Here is a 14,774-nt window from a genome sequence, read left to right as displayed (position 1 = left end):
TAAACTTTTAAATATCAAGGACTTTAATAGGCAGCCCCTAGAAGAGAGCATCGATTTCAGATTTCGCCTCACAATCATCTCACATAACTTAGCCGACACTGCTATCATCCTGTTTTACCACTTCACCAAATCTTTCCCAAACATTCCCTTTCTGGTCATTTTATCTCCATTTTACAGCTTTTCTCTTATTGAATTAAACTTGGATTGACGCTAACTTTTTCTAGCCATTCTTAAAAGCAATTGGTGATTGGCGTGTAGGCTATTTGGCGCGCATACAATTAGACCTTAAAGCTTGGGCTTACATGCTAATGCCAGATAGCCTAAAATAATGAGAAAAAAATAATCAGTGTAGCCTATAGATATATACTGTATATATATATATTTTATTTCACCTTTATATAACCAGGTAGGCTAGTTGAGAACAAGTTCTCATTTGCAACTGCGACCTGGCCAAGATAAAGCAGTTCGACACATACAACAACACAGAGTTACACATGGAATAAACAAACATACAATCAATAATACAGAAGAAAAATCTATATACAGCATGTGCAAATGAGGTAGGTTAACTTCTAGTTCCTCCCAAACCCGGATCCGGGAGCACCCCCATCAGTAAAAAAGCTGACTAGCATAGCCTAGCATAGCGTCACAAGTAAATACTAGCATTTAAATATCATTAAATCACAAGTCCAAGACACCAGATGAAAGATACACATCTTGTGAATCCAGCCATCATTTCTGATTTTTAAAATGTTTTACAGGGAAGACACAATATGTAAATCTATTAGCTAACCACGTTAGCAAAAGACACCACTTTTTTTACTCCACCATTTTTTTACTGCATCAGTAGCTATCACAAATTCGACCAAATAAAGATATAAATAGCCACTAACCAAGAAACAACTTCATCAGATGACAGTCTGATAACATATTTATTGTATAGCATATGTACAGAGACCATCGTGTATTACCTAATTACTCATCATAAAACATTTCTTAAAAATACACAGCGTACAGCAAGTGAAAGACACAGATCTTGTGAATCCAGCCAATATTTCAGATTTTCTAAGTGTTTTACAGCGAAAACACAATATAGCATTATATTAGCTTACCACAATAGCCAGAAACACAACACCATTTACCAGCAGCAAAGGTTAGCGATTGTAACAAACAGGCAAAAGATATATAATTTTTGACTAACCTTGATATTCTTCATCAGATGACAGTCCTGTAACATCATATTACACAATGCATATAGGGTTTGTTCGAAAATGTGCATATTTAGCGGCACAAATCGTGGTTATACAATGTGATTAGTGGCCAAAACTTCAAGCAATCTGTCCGGCGCCATCTTGGAGAGGCACCTATTCTAATCGATAAGTAATCATAAACTTGACTAAAAAAATACAGGTTGGACAGCAAATGAAAGATACATTAGTTCTTAATGCAACCGCTGTGTTAGATTTTTTAAATTAACGTTACTGCGCAATACAGCGTGCGCTAAAGCGAGACCGCACCGAAATTCATGGCGGAATTATTATTTGACATTTGTCAACATAAATACGAATTAACAGCATAAAGACTGCTTACTATTTGCTGAGCTTCCATCAGAATCTTGGGCAAGGTGTCCTTTCTCCAGAACTATCGTCTTTTGGTTGAAAGATGTCCTCTTCTCCTGTAGAAATAGCAGCTAACGATAGCCATCCACTGGAGAGGTGTCCAACTTGTGATAGCGCGTCACAAAGAAATCCCAGAAAATCGCAATAAACTGATATAAACTGCTATAAGTCGGTTTAAATTAACTACCTTATGATGTCTTTAACACCTATAACGAATAAAAACATGACCGGAGATATAGAACTGCTAAAACGAAAGCTTTTGCAGGACGCCATTGTGATGTCCCTCTTGCGCCAGGAGCCCCGTTGAAAAGAACGGTACTTCCGTTCCATGAGCTTTTATAGTGGCCCAGATGGTGCAATCCCCTCCATTCAAATTCTCACCGCTTACTGACATCTAGAGGAAGGCGTATGCAGTGCATGTAGCCCCATAGCTTACATGGGGACTTATAAACTGACCCTAGAACAGGGACCTCGATTTCAGAAATCTCACTTCCTGACAGGAAATGTGCTGCAGAATGAGTTCTGTTTCACTCAGAGAAATAATTCAAACGGTTTTAGAAACTATAGAGTGTTTTCTATCCAATAGTAATAATAATATGCATATTGTACGAGCAAGAATTGAGTAAGAGGCAGTTTAATTTGGGAACGAATTTTTACAAAGTCGAAATGGCGCCCCCCTATTGACAAAAGGATAAGAGAGGTAAGGCAATAAATAGGCCATGGTGGCGAAGTAATTACGATATAGCAATTAAACACTGGAATGGTAGGATGTGCAGAAGATGAATGTGCAAGTAGAGATACTGGGATGCATTGGAGCAAGATAAATAAATAAATACAGTACGGGGATGAGGTAGATTGGATGGGCTATTTACAGATGAGCTATGTACATGTGCAGTGATTTGTGAACTGTTCTGACAGCTGGTGCTTAAAGCTAGTGAGGGAGGTAAGAGTCTCCAGCTTCAGAGATTTGTGCAGTTCGTTCCAGTCATTGGCAGCAGAGAACTGGAAGGAGAGGTGGCCAAAGGAAGAATTGGCTTTGGGGGTGACCAGTGAGATATACCTGCTGGAGCGCGTGCTATGGGTGGGTGCTGCTATGTTGACCATTGAGCTGAGATAAGGCGAGGCTTTAACTAGCAGAGACTTGTAGATGACCTGGAGCCAGTGGGTTTGGCGACAAGTATGAAGCGAGGGCCATCTAACGAGCGCATACAGGTCGCAGTGGTGGGTGGTATATGGGGCTTTGGTGACAAAACAGATGGCACTGTGATAGACTGCATCCAATTTGTTGACTAGTGTTGTAAATGACATCGCCGAAGTCGATGATCGGTAGGATGGTCAATTTTACAAGGGTATGTTTGGCAGCATGAGTGAAGGATGCTTTGTTGCAAAATAGGAAGCCAATTCTAGATTTAATTTTGGATTGGAGATGTTTAATGTGAGTCTGGAAGGAGAGTTTACAGTCTAACCAGACACCTAGGTATTTGTAGTTGTCCACATATTCTAAGTCAAAACCGTCCAGAGTAGTGATGCTGGACGGGCAGGCAGGTGCGGGAAGCGATCGGTTGAAGTTGTATGGCATTGAAGCTCATCTGGAGGTTAGTTAACACAGTGTCCAAAGAAGGACTATAGGTATACAGAATGGTGTTATCTGCGTAGAGGTGGATCAAAGAATCACCAGCAGGGAGAGCGACATCATTGATGTGTACAGAGAAGAGAGTTGGCCCGAGAATTGAACCCTGTGGTACCCCCATAGAGACTGCCAGAGGTCCGGACAACAGTCCCTCCGATTTGACATACTGAACTCTATCTGAGAAGTAGTTGGTAAACCAAGCGAGGCAGTCATTTGAGAAGCCAAGGCCATTGAGTCTGCCGATAAGAATGCAGTGATTGACAGAGTCGAAAGCTTTAGCCAGGTCGATGAATACGGCTGCACAGTAATGTCTCTTATCGATGGCGGTTATGGTATCGTTTAGGACCTTGAGCGTGGCTGAGGTGCACCCATGACCAGCTCTGAAACCAGAATGCATGGCAGAGAAGGTACGGTGAGATTCAAAGTGGTCGGTAATCTGTTTGTTAACTTGGCTTTCAAAGACCTTAGAAAGGCAGGGTAGAATAGATATAGGTCTGTAGCAGTTAGGGTCTAGAGTGTCTCCCCCTTTGAAGAGGGGGATGACCGCGGCATCTTTCCAATCTATGGGAATCTCAGACAATACGAAAGAGAGGTTGAACAGGCTAGTAATAGGGGTTGCAACAATTTCGGCAGATAATTTTAGAAAGAAAAGGTCCAGATTGTCTAGCCCGGCTGATTTGTAGGGGTACAGATTTTGCAGCTCTTTCAGAACATCAGCTATCTGGATTTGGGTGAAGGAGAAGTGGGGGAGGTTTGGGAGAGTTGCTGTGGGGAGCACAGGGCTGTTGACCGGGGTAGGGGTAGCCAGGTGGAAAGCATGGCCAGCCGTAGACAAATGCTTATTGAAATTCTAAATTATTGTGGATTTATCGGTAGTGACAGTGTTTTCTACCCTCAGTGCAGTGGGCAGCTGGGAGGAGGTGCTCTCATTCTCCATGGACTTTACAGTGTCCCAGAACTTTTTTGAGTTTGTACTACAGGATGCAAATTTCTGTTTGAAAAAGCTAGCCTTAGCTTTCCTAACTGCCTGTGTATATTGGTTCCTAACTTCCCTGAAAAGTTGCATATCAATGGGGGCTATTCGATGCTAATGCAGAATTCCACAGGATGTTTTTGTGCTGGTCAAGGGCAGACAGGTCTGGAGTGAACCAAGGGCTCTATCTATTCCTGGTTCAAAATGTTTTGATTGGAGCATGCTTATTTAAGATGCTGAGGAAGGCACTTTTAAAGAATAACCAGGCATCCTCTACTAACGGGATGAGGTCAATGTCATTCCAGGATACCCTGGCCAGGTCGATTAGAAAGGCCTGTTCGCTGAAGTGTTTTAGGGAGCGTTTGACAGTGATGGGGGGTGGTCGTTTGACCGCAGACCCATTATGGATGCAGTCAATGAGGCAGTGATCACTGTGATCTTGGTTGAAAACAACAAAGGTTTATTTGGAGGGCGAGTTAGTTAGGATGATATCTATGAGGGTGCCGGTGTTTACGGATTTGGGGTTGTACCTGGTAGGTTCATTGATATTTTGTGTGAGATTGAGGGGATCAAGCTTAGATTTTAGGATGGCCGGGGTGTTAAGCATGTCCCAGTTTAGGTCACCTAGCAGCACGAGCTCAGAAGATAGATGGGGGGCAATCAATTCGCATATGGTGTCCAGGGCACAGCTGGGGGCAGAAGGTGGTCTATAGCAAGCGGCAACGGTGAGAGACTTGTTTCTGGAAAGGTGCATTTTTAGAAGTAGAAGCTCAAATTGTTTTTGTACAGACCTGGATAGTAAGACAGAACTCTGCAGGCTATCTCTGCAGTAGATTGCAACACCGCCCCCTTTGGCAATTCTATCTTGGCGGAAAATGTTATAGTTAGGGATGGACATTTCAGGGTTTTTGGTGGTTTTCCTAAGCCAGGATTCAGACACGGCTAAGACATCCGGGTTGGCAGAATGTGCTAAAGCAGTGAATAAAGCAAACTTAGGGAGTAGGCTTCTAATGTTAACATGCATGAAACCAAGGCTTTTACGGTTACAGAAGTCATCAAATGAGAGCACCTGGGGAGTAGGAGTGGAGCTAGGCACTGCAGGTCCTGGATTAACCTCTACATCACCAGAGGAACAGAGGAATAGGATAAGGTAGGAGTAGGATAAGGGTACGGCTAAAGGCTATAAGAACTGGCCGTCTAGCACGTTCGGAACAGAGAGTAAAAGGAGCAGATTTCTGGGCACGATAGCATAGATTCAAGGCATAATGTACAGACAAATGTATGGTAGGAAGAGAGTACTTTGGAGGTAAACGTAGGCATTGAGTATTGCACAAGAATGATACATTTATGGATTTTTTCAAGGTATTGTTTTCTCTTCGTTCATTTATCATGTTAAGACTTTCACATCACAATAATGGAGGGAATTTGTGGTGTATGAGGCAGGTTTGGAAAACACACACACACACACACATGCACACACACAGACATACACACACGGTCTTGTACAGCTAACCTTGTTGGGACACAGAATTCAGTCCCATTCAAAATCCTATTTTCCATAACCCCTAACACTAAACCTAACCTTAACCTCGTACTCTTACCCTAACCCTAACCTTAACCCTAACCTTAACCCAAAAACCAAACCTTAACCCTAACCCTAACCCTAACGTTAGCTCCTAACCCTAAACCTAAAACTAACCTTAGCTCCTAACCCTATCCCTTAATGTAATTCTAGCACTAATTCTAACCTTAACCCTAAACCCCCTAGAAAAAGCATTTCACCTTGTGGGGACTAACAAAATGTCCCCAGTTGGTGAACTGTTTGTTAGTTTACCATTCTTGTGGGGATTTCTGGTCCACACACACACACACACACACACACACACACACACACACACACACACACACACACACACACACACACGTGCACACACACATACACACTAGAATGACCTCACATTAAACATACATGTGGAGCATCTGCTCTGAATGATCGTCACCTTATAATTTCATTAGATAGCACAATAACAACAAGACGATGATTTGCATCCTTTCTAAAGAGGCCATTAATGCCCTTTCCAATTCCAACTACTCGATCCGCACGAGCCAAGTTTGATATCTGCCTCCCAGAGTTAATAAAATTCATCGCCACTCTGCAATTAAAAAACAGAAGGAGCATATACCCCTTGGAATAATTGGCTGCATACATTTGTTCTGCTTTCTTACATGTCTTATTATTTTCCTCCGATGGTCTGTTTTAGATGGAGGGAGGAGGGGAGGGAGATGCGGGAGGAAGGGAGGGAGGCTGAAGAGATGTTTTTCCATACCATTGTAGTGTAAAGATGTGTGTGTGTGATTGGCTCAGGGGAATAGGGATAGCTGGGAACACAGGCTCGGTGAATTGGCTAATTAAGGGTCCGTTCTCAACCCACTAAACAATCAACAGAGGCCTCCGCTACCAGACACACAAGCACGCGCACGCGCACACACCAACTTCCAGCACAGTGTGTAGCAGGCCATGGTAGGTATTGTAATCAAAAGCACACAGGATACTGTGTACGAGAGTTAGCACTGTTTTCTTTTACAGTACCTTTGTTGGTATGTTTTGTCTTTAGATTAGAATCTATTAGATTGAGTTTATTATGTACAGGGATGTAGTTGTAGGTGTAGTTGTAGGTTACAGTGAAAGTCAATGAGACAAAATATTGATAGTAACAATAATAATAATTGTAATAATAATAATATACACATTTACAACTGTAGCAATGATAAATGACCATTGGGTGGTGGGGGCAGGGGAAGAGTCCGTTGGAGAATGTTCGTGGGGGAGCTGCAGGGGGGAAGTGAGGAGTGAATGGAAGAGTAATATACAGTATACATATTTACTCTATAACAATGATAATTGTCCATTGCGGGGTGGGTGGGGGAACGGTAATTGTTTTTTGGGGGGTACAATATACATAAGGGGAGCAGCAAGGGGGGGGGGGTGCCCTGATGGTCCTGTACTGCCCGCGTCTGAGTGAAGGAAGCAGGGAGAACAGGCCATGGCTCGGGTGGCTTGGGTCCTTGATTATCTTCTTGGCCTTCCTGCAAAACCTGGTGTTGTAGGTGTCCTGGAAGGCAGGCAGTGTGCACCCAATGGTGCGCTCGGCTAAGCGCACCACCCTCTGTAGCGCCTTGTGGTCCGCAGCGGTGGAGTTGCCGTACCAGGACGTGATGCAGCCTGACAGTGGTGCTCCTGTAGAAATAACTGTGAGGGCCATCTGGGACAGGAAGCATGTCTTCAGCATCCTGAGGTTGAAGAGTTGCTGACGTGCCTTCTTCACCACGATGTCCGTGTGGTTTGACCATTTCAGCTTCTCGGCGATGTGCATGATGAGGAACTTGCCGTTTTTGACCATCTGCAAGGCGGCCTTGTTGATGATGATGGGGGCGTGCCCAGCCTGGTTTCTCCTGAAGTCCACAACCAGCGCCTTTGTTTTGCTGTTGAGGGAGAAGTTGTTTACCTTGCACCATGCCATCAGAGTGCCTACCTCCTCCCTGTTGGCCATCTCATGGTTGTTGGTAACTAGGCTTACTACTGTGGTGTCTCAACGAACTTGGTAATGGAGTTGGAACTGTGTGAGGACACACAGTCATGGGTATACAGGGAGTACAGGATGGGACTGAGGACGCACCCTTGTGAGGCCCCAGTGTTGAGAATCAGTGTAGAGGAGGTAACTTTGCCTACCTTCAAAACCTGGGGGCGGCCCGTCAGGAAGTTCAGGACCCAATTGCAGAGGGAGGAGTTCAGTCCCAGGGCCGTGAGCTTTGTGGTGGGCTTGGTATTTATGGTGAGCACTATGGTATTTAAGGCCGAGCTGTAGTCAATGAGCAGCATCCTCACATATGCATTCCTTTTGTCCAGGTGGGTGAGGGCAGTGTATAGTGCAATGGCAATTGCGTCACCTGTGGATCTGTCAGGGCGGTAGGCGAATTGGAGAGAGTCGAGTGTTCAGGGAGGGAGGAGGTGGTGTGGTTTTTGACTAGCCTCTCGAAGCACTTCATGATGACAGAGGTGAGTGCTAGTCATTCAGTTCAGTTACTTTCCCTTTCCTGGGCACAGGGATAATAGTGGACATCTTGAAGCAGGTTGGGGTAGTGGCCTGAGCTAGAAAGAGTTTAAAAATGTTTGAAAACACAAGAGCCAGCTGGTCTGCACATACTCTGAAGGCGCGGCTAGGGATTCTGTCTGGGCCGGCAGCCTTGCGAAGGGTTAACACGTTTGAATGAGTTACATACGTCCTCCATGGAGACCGTAAATACATAGCCTTGTCGTTGTGCACAAAGCGTGAGAAAAAGTTGTTTAGCTCATCCGGTAGGATGGCGTTGATGTCCGCTTTTCTTTTATCCGTGATCATTAGGAGTCTGTGCCATATGTACACCTTGTATCCGACCCGCTGAATTGCTCCTCCATTTTGTCCCTTTACTTGTGTTTCGCCATCTTGATCAATCTCAGTAGGTCGTAATTGTACTGTTTAACCATACTATTGTCCCGAGCAACCTTGCCGTGTTTATAAGCAGCATCTCTCTCCTTCAGTTTCCCTACAAGGCTGTCATCAATCGACAGTTTTTGATTCGGGTAAGTTTTGAAAGTCACTATCGGTATCACATCATCTATGCATTTTTTTTATGAAACCGGTGACTGAATCAACAGATTCGACCCGGAAAATGTTGCGGTCCACGTGATCAAAACAGTCTTGGCGCATAGATTCTGATTGGTTGGACCAACATTGTGCGGACTTGACCACCGGAACATCCCTCTTGAGTCTTTGTTTTTAGGCGGGGATCGCCTCCCAAATGGATCCTTATTCCCTGGTCAAACAAAGTGCACTATATAGGGAACAGGGTGCTTTTTGGGACTAAAACCTTATTTGTTCATCAGAAATTGTGAATAACTTACCCCAGGTTAATGAGAAGGGTGTGCTTGAAAGGATGCACATAACTCTGCAATGTTGGGTTGTATTGGAGGGAGACTCAGTCTTAAATAATTTTCCACGCACGGTCTGTGCTTGTATTTCGTTTTCATGCTAGTGAGGGCTGAGAATCCACTCTCATATAGGTACGTTGTTGCAAAGGGCATCAGTGTCTTAACAGTGTGATTTGCCAAGGCAAGAAACTCTGAGCACAGCCCTATCGAGAAATCTGGCAGTGGCTTCTGATTAAATTACATTTTCACAGAACCACTTGTTGCAATTTCGTTGAGGCTCTCTTGTTCAGTTATCGGTAAGTGGACTGGAGGCAGGGCATGAAAGGGATAACGAATCCAGTTGTTTACGTCATCCATTTCGGGAAAGTACATGCGTAATTGTGCACCCAGCTCACTCAGGGGCATCGCTATATCACATTTGACATTGTCCGGAAGCTTGAGTTCATTTGCACACAAAACATCATACAATGATGGAAAGACCTGTGTTTTGTCCTTGTTAATGCAGACAGAGAAGAGCTCCAGCTTCTTAATCATAGCCTCAATTTTGTCCTGCACATTGAATATATTTGTGGAGAGTCCCTGTAATCCTAGATTCAGATCATTCAGGCGAGAAAAAAACATCACCCAGATAGGCGAGTCGTGTGAGAAACTTGATATCATGCAAGCAGTCAGACAAGTGAAAATGATGGTCAGTAAAGAAAACTTCAAACTCGTCTCTCAATTTTAAAAAAACGTGCCAATAATTTGCCCCTTGATAACCAGCGCACTTCTGTATGTTGTAAAAGCATTACATTGTCGCTGCCCATATCATTGCATTATGCATAAAATACAAGAGAGTTCAGGGACCTTGCATTAACAAAGTTAACCATTTTCACTGTAGTGTCCAAAACGTCTTTGAAGCTGTCAGGCATTCCCTTGGCAGCAAGAGCCTTTCGGTGGATGCTGCAGTGTGCACAAGTGACATCGGGAGCAACTGCTTGCACATGCTTTACCACTCCACTATGTTTCCCTGTCATGGCTTTTGAGCCATCAGTACAGATATCAACATGAGCAGCAGCTATGTTTGGCTAAATACGAACCGTTAGTGGAATTCCCGCGTGAGAGTAACGGTTAACAATTCAAATCAAAGTTTATTTGTCACGTGCGCCGAATACAACAGTTGTATTCACAGAACCACTTGTTGCAATTTCGTTGAGGCTCTCTTGTTCAGTTATCGGTAAGTGGACTGGAGGCAGGGCATGAAACAGTGAAATGCTTACTTACAGGCTCTAACCAATAGTGCAAAAAATGTATTAGGTGAACAATAGGTAAGTAAAGAAATAAAACAGTAAAAAGACAGGCTATATACAGTACCGAGGCTATAAAAGTAGCGAGGCAACATACAGTCAGGCTGATTGAGGTAGTATGTACATGTAGATATGGTTAAAGTGACTATGCATATATGATGAACAGAGAGTAGCAGTAGCGTAAAAGAGGGGGTTGGCGGGTAGATGTGATTGGATGTTAATTATTTGACCAGGCTACCTGTATTTGACATAGTGTTATTATTTCGCTGAACACTAGATGGTTTATGTCACGCCCTGGCCTTAGTATTCTTTGTTTTCTTAATTATTTTAGTTAGGTCAGGGTGTGACATGGGGAATGTATGTGTTTTTTGTAGTGTCTAGGGTGGTTGTAAGGTTTAGGGGGTTTATTAGAGTAGTTGGGTTTATGTTTAGTATAGAAGTCTAGCTGTGTCTATGGTTGAGTGTAGGTATCTAGGAAAGTCTATGGTTGCCTGAATTGGGTCTCAATTAGAGACAGCTGGTTATTGTTGTCTCTGATTGGGAGCCATATTTAAGGTAACCATAGGCTTTAGCTGTTTGTGGGGAATTGTCTATGTTATACGTTTGTTAGCCTGTGTGTGCACTACGTTCATAGCTTCACGTTTGTTTGTTTTGTTAGTTTTTTGTAAGAGTGTTTCTTTTCGTGTTACGTCTTCGTCATCTTTATTAAAAGGAAGATGTATTTCTCACACGCTGCGCCTTGGTCATCTCTCTCTCCTATAGACGATCGTGACAGTTTAATTTAACTTTTGGCAGTGAAATGAGGCTACTCAGGTGAGAAAAAAACCTCACCCAAATGTATAGCACCGTTGAAAAATATAAATGGACTGTTTGAAAATGTGAAGGATTTTTTTTTTTTTTAACAAACAAAAAAATATATAATTTATATATATAATATATATATAATATATAATATATCATTTTTGTTTTGTTTTTATGTGAATCACATTTTAATTTGGCGCACCCCCAACGGCATTGCGCGTACGCGTGCCCCAGTTCAGGAATATCTGCCTTACAGCCTTATTCCAAAATTACTTAAATCGTTTTTTCCTCTCATCAATCTACACACTATACCCCATAATGACAAAGCAAAAACAGGTTTTTAGACATTTTAGCAAATATCGAGTTGTAGAAACATCTCAAGGATGATCAATGGAAACAGGATGCACCTGAGCTCACTTTCGTGTCTCATAGTAAAGGGTCTGAATACTTATGTAAATAAGGAATTTCTGGTTTTATTCTTATTAAATTTGCTAAAATGTCTAAAAAACAGTTTTCACTTTGTCATTATGGGGTATTGTGTGTAGATTGCTGAGGATTTTTTTATTTTATTTAATACATTTTAGAAATTAGGCTGTAACGCAACAAAATGTGGAATAAGTCAAGGGGTGTCACGTTCGTTATAGCGATGAGACCAAAGCGCAGCGTGATTTGAATGCATCTTCTTTTAATAAAGAAAGAACACGGAATGAACTATACAAAAACAACAAAACGAACGTGAAGCTATATAATCATAGTGCTGACACAAGCAACTAAACATAGACATAGATAATCACCCACGAAATACTCAAGGAATATGGCTGCCTAAATATGGTTCCCAATCAGAGACAACGATAAACAGCTGCCTCTAATTGAGAACCAATCTAGGCAACCATAGACATACAAAACCCCTAGACTGGTGACAGTCCCATAAATATACAAAAACCCTAGACAGGTGAAAACATATAATCACCCATGTCACACCCTGACCTAACCAAAATAATAAAGAAAACTAAGAATACTAAGGTCAGGGCGTGACAAGGGGTCTGAATCCTTTCCGAAGGCACTGTATATTTTGTGAAGTTATATATGCAGGGCTCCCTCGTAAAAGAGACATTGGTCTCAATGGTGACTCCATGATTAATGTCAAAAATATTTCAAAAATACTGCTAATGCATCAAGGCTAGACTTTCTGTTTGTTATCATTTGGGGACAATTGAACTGTGGAAATGTATTACTTTTTAACAATAATTCCCACAATTATATTTTTTGGGGGTCTTAATGTTGTGACAACAATCGGATACTGGTCGTGTTCCTACCAAGCTTTTACCTCTCTGGTTTTCTTTGTTGTGAACCACATTCCTCCTATCTGTCGGACGTACCTCATAGGCCCCATGTGTACCTCATGTTTAAAAACTAAGGAATCTGAATCACTGAGCAGAGCCTGAACATGCAGAGAGGGTCATCCATGCTCAAAGAGACAAGTCAACCATGTGCTAACGCACAAACGCACAGACACACACACACACCACATTGCCTCTCCTCTTGTCCATAAAAACACATTGGGGGTCAGGGAAGTCAGGCTGAGGTTTTGTGCTGTGTTTGTTTGGTAGTGTTTATTTGTTCCCTGCACGGCCCAGTTTGCCTATGAGCAGCGGTAGCTCCTTCCTCGTCTGTGCTGTGAGTGCCGCACGCACGCACGCACGCACGCACGCACGCACGCACGCACGCACGCACGCACGCACGCACGCACACACACACAGACAGACAGACAGACAGACAGACAGACAGACAGACAGACAGACAGACAGACAGACAGACAGACAGACAGACAGACAGACAGACAGACAGACAGACAGACAGACAGACAGACAGACAGACAGACAGACACGTACCCTAGCGGAACCATCCAACACGCACACACACACACACACACACACCTACGTACCCTAGCGGAACGTCCCTCCCTCCCATAGCGTGGCTGAGAATTAATTTCCGTGATGAGTGCCAGGTTCCTTCCCTCCCGTAGAGAGAAGCAGAAAACATATTAACACCACCTCCAATCATCTGTGGAGTATGCTTTAATCAGGCCGCTACGGGCACTGCTAGGTTACACACACACACACACACACACACACACACACACACACACACACACACACACACACACACTCTGTTACGGGGCTTCTGCCAGCCATAGGGGTTATGAATACTGCTCATCTGTTTCAACCGTACATCGCTGATCTGCTTGTGGGGAGATAGAGATAGACTCCCCCATCACACACTGACACACACACAATTGTGGAGAGCAAGAAAGCCAGCTCTGTAAATAATGCTAATCTTCTAGCAACAAGCTGGGGTTTTATTTTGTTTTTTATTCGGCTGGAGTCTGGATTAGGTCTGACAAGGACTTTCTTTGAGAATAGTCTAGAATAGGTTTGATAAGGACTCTGTCTGAGGATCCCAGCATGAGAATAATTGGGGCTGCCCACTGTGAACCAATCAGAGAACACAATATTGCACTGTGAGAGGAAGGGAAGTTAGTGGGGGTGAAAAGAGGAGACTGGTTGGATCGCCTCCAGCCCCAGTAAACTCTCTGATCCGAGGTGGACAGTATGATCAATATTAGAAGACGGGCTGAATCCCAAATTGCAACCTATTCCCTTTATTGAACTTCTTTTGACCAGGGCCCATAATGAATAGGTTCCATTTGGGACTCAACCAGGATATAATCTCATCCTCTCCTCCCTCCCCTGATGAAATATGAAATTACAAACGTGTTACTGTTGTTGTCTCTCTCTCGCTCTCTCTCTAGCTGGCTGGGGGTTAAAATCCAGGCTGGATGGATTTGGTATCATGGGGGGGGGTAACATAGTTATTTCCTATGTTTATGTCTGCTGCGGCGGGTTTGTGTGTCTGTGCGTGCAAGTGTGTGTGTGTGTATCGGCGTGGCATGTCTGCGTGTGTGTGTGTGTCTGTTGGTATGAGGAAGAGGAGAGAGGAAAAACAACAACAAAACTAGATTATGGTTAATAATAACAGCAATACGACAAGGATTTGTCTGTCTGACCTCCTAACAACCTCATCCATCAAATATATCTGGTGGAGGATGGAGGAGTCAGGGCTGAGGCCTCCGTTAGCTGTTTCTCTCATATCTAACGGTGTACACTGCAACTGTGTGTGGTGTGTGTGGTATGTGTGTGTCTGTGTGTATGTGTATGTGTGTGTGTCCATGTGTGTGTCCGTGAGTGTGCGTGCATCTTTTTGTTCATGGGTGTTTCTCTGTGTTTTCTCCTATCCCACAGAGATCCTACAAGGCGGTGTGTATGTCGACCAGAATAAGTTCCTGTGCCATGCAGACACCATCCACTGGCAAGACATCGTCAAGAACGCCCGCGTCAGCCCTCTGGTGGTGCCCACCAATAGCAGTGTTACATGTGAGTAGCAGATCAATGAATGAGAAGGAAACATCTACTAAGTTAAATAAGTTATGTTACCT

At 43.4% G+C, this 14,774-nt stretch overlaps 1 protein-coding gene across 1 annotated transcript in view; it reads left to right on the top strand.

Moving 5' to 3' along the window:
* LOC120063925 (receptor tyrosine-protein kinase erbB-4-like) overlaps positions 1 to 14,774 on the top strand; it is a 75,593-nt gene that overhangs the window by 46,527 nt on the left and 14,292 nt on the right. The window contains exon 3 of the mRNA XM_039014235.1: positions 14,581 to 14,712. Coding sequence (XP_038870163.1) covers positions 14,581 to 14,712 — 132 coding nt within the window. The remainder of the gene's footprint in view (positions 1 to 14,580; positions 14,713 to 14,774) is intronic.

Source organism: Salvelinus namaycush, chromosome 19, assembly GCF_016432855.1.
Source record: "Salvelinus namaycush isolate Seneca chromosome 19, SaNama_1.0, whole genome shotgun sequence".
NCBI lineage: Eukaryota > Metazoa > Chordata > Actinopteri > Salmoniformes > Salmonidae > Salvelinus > Salvelinus namaycush.
The sequence above is the reverse complement of the archived record's forward strand: the minus strand, read 5'-3'. Positions and strand labels throughout refer to the sequence as shown.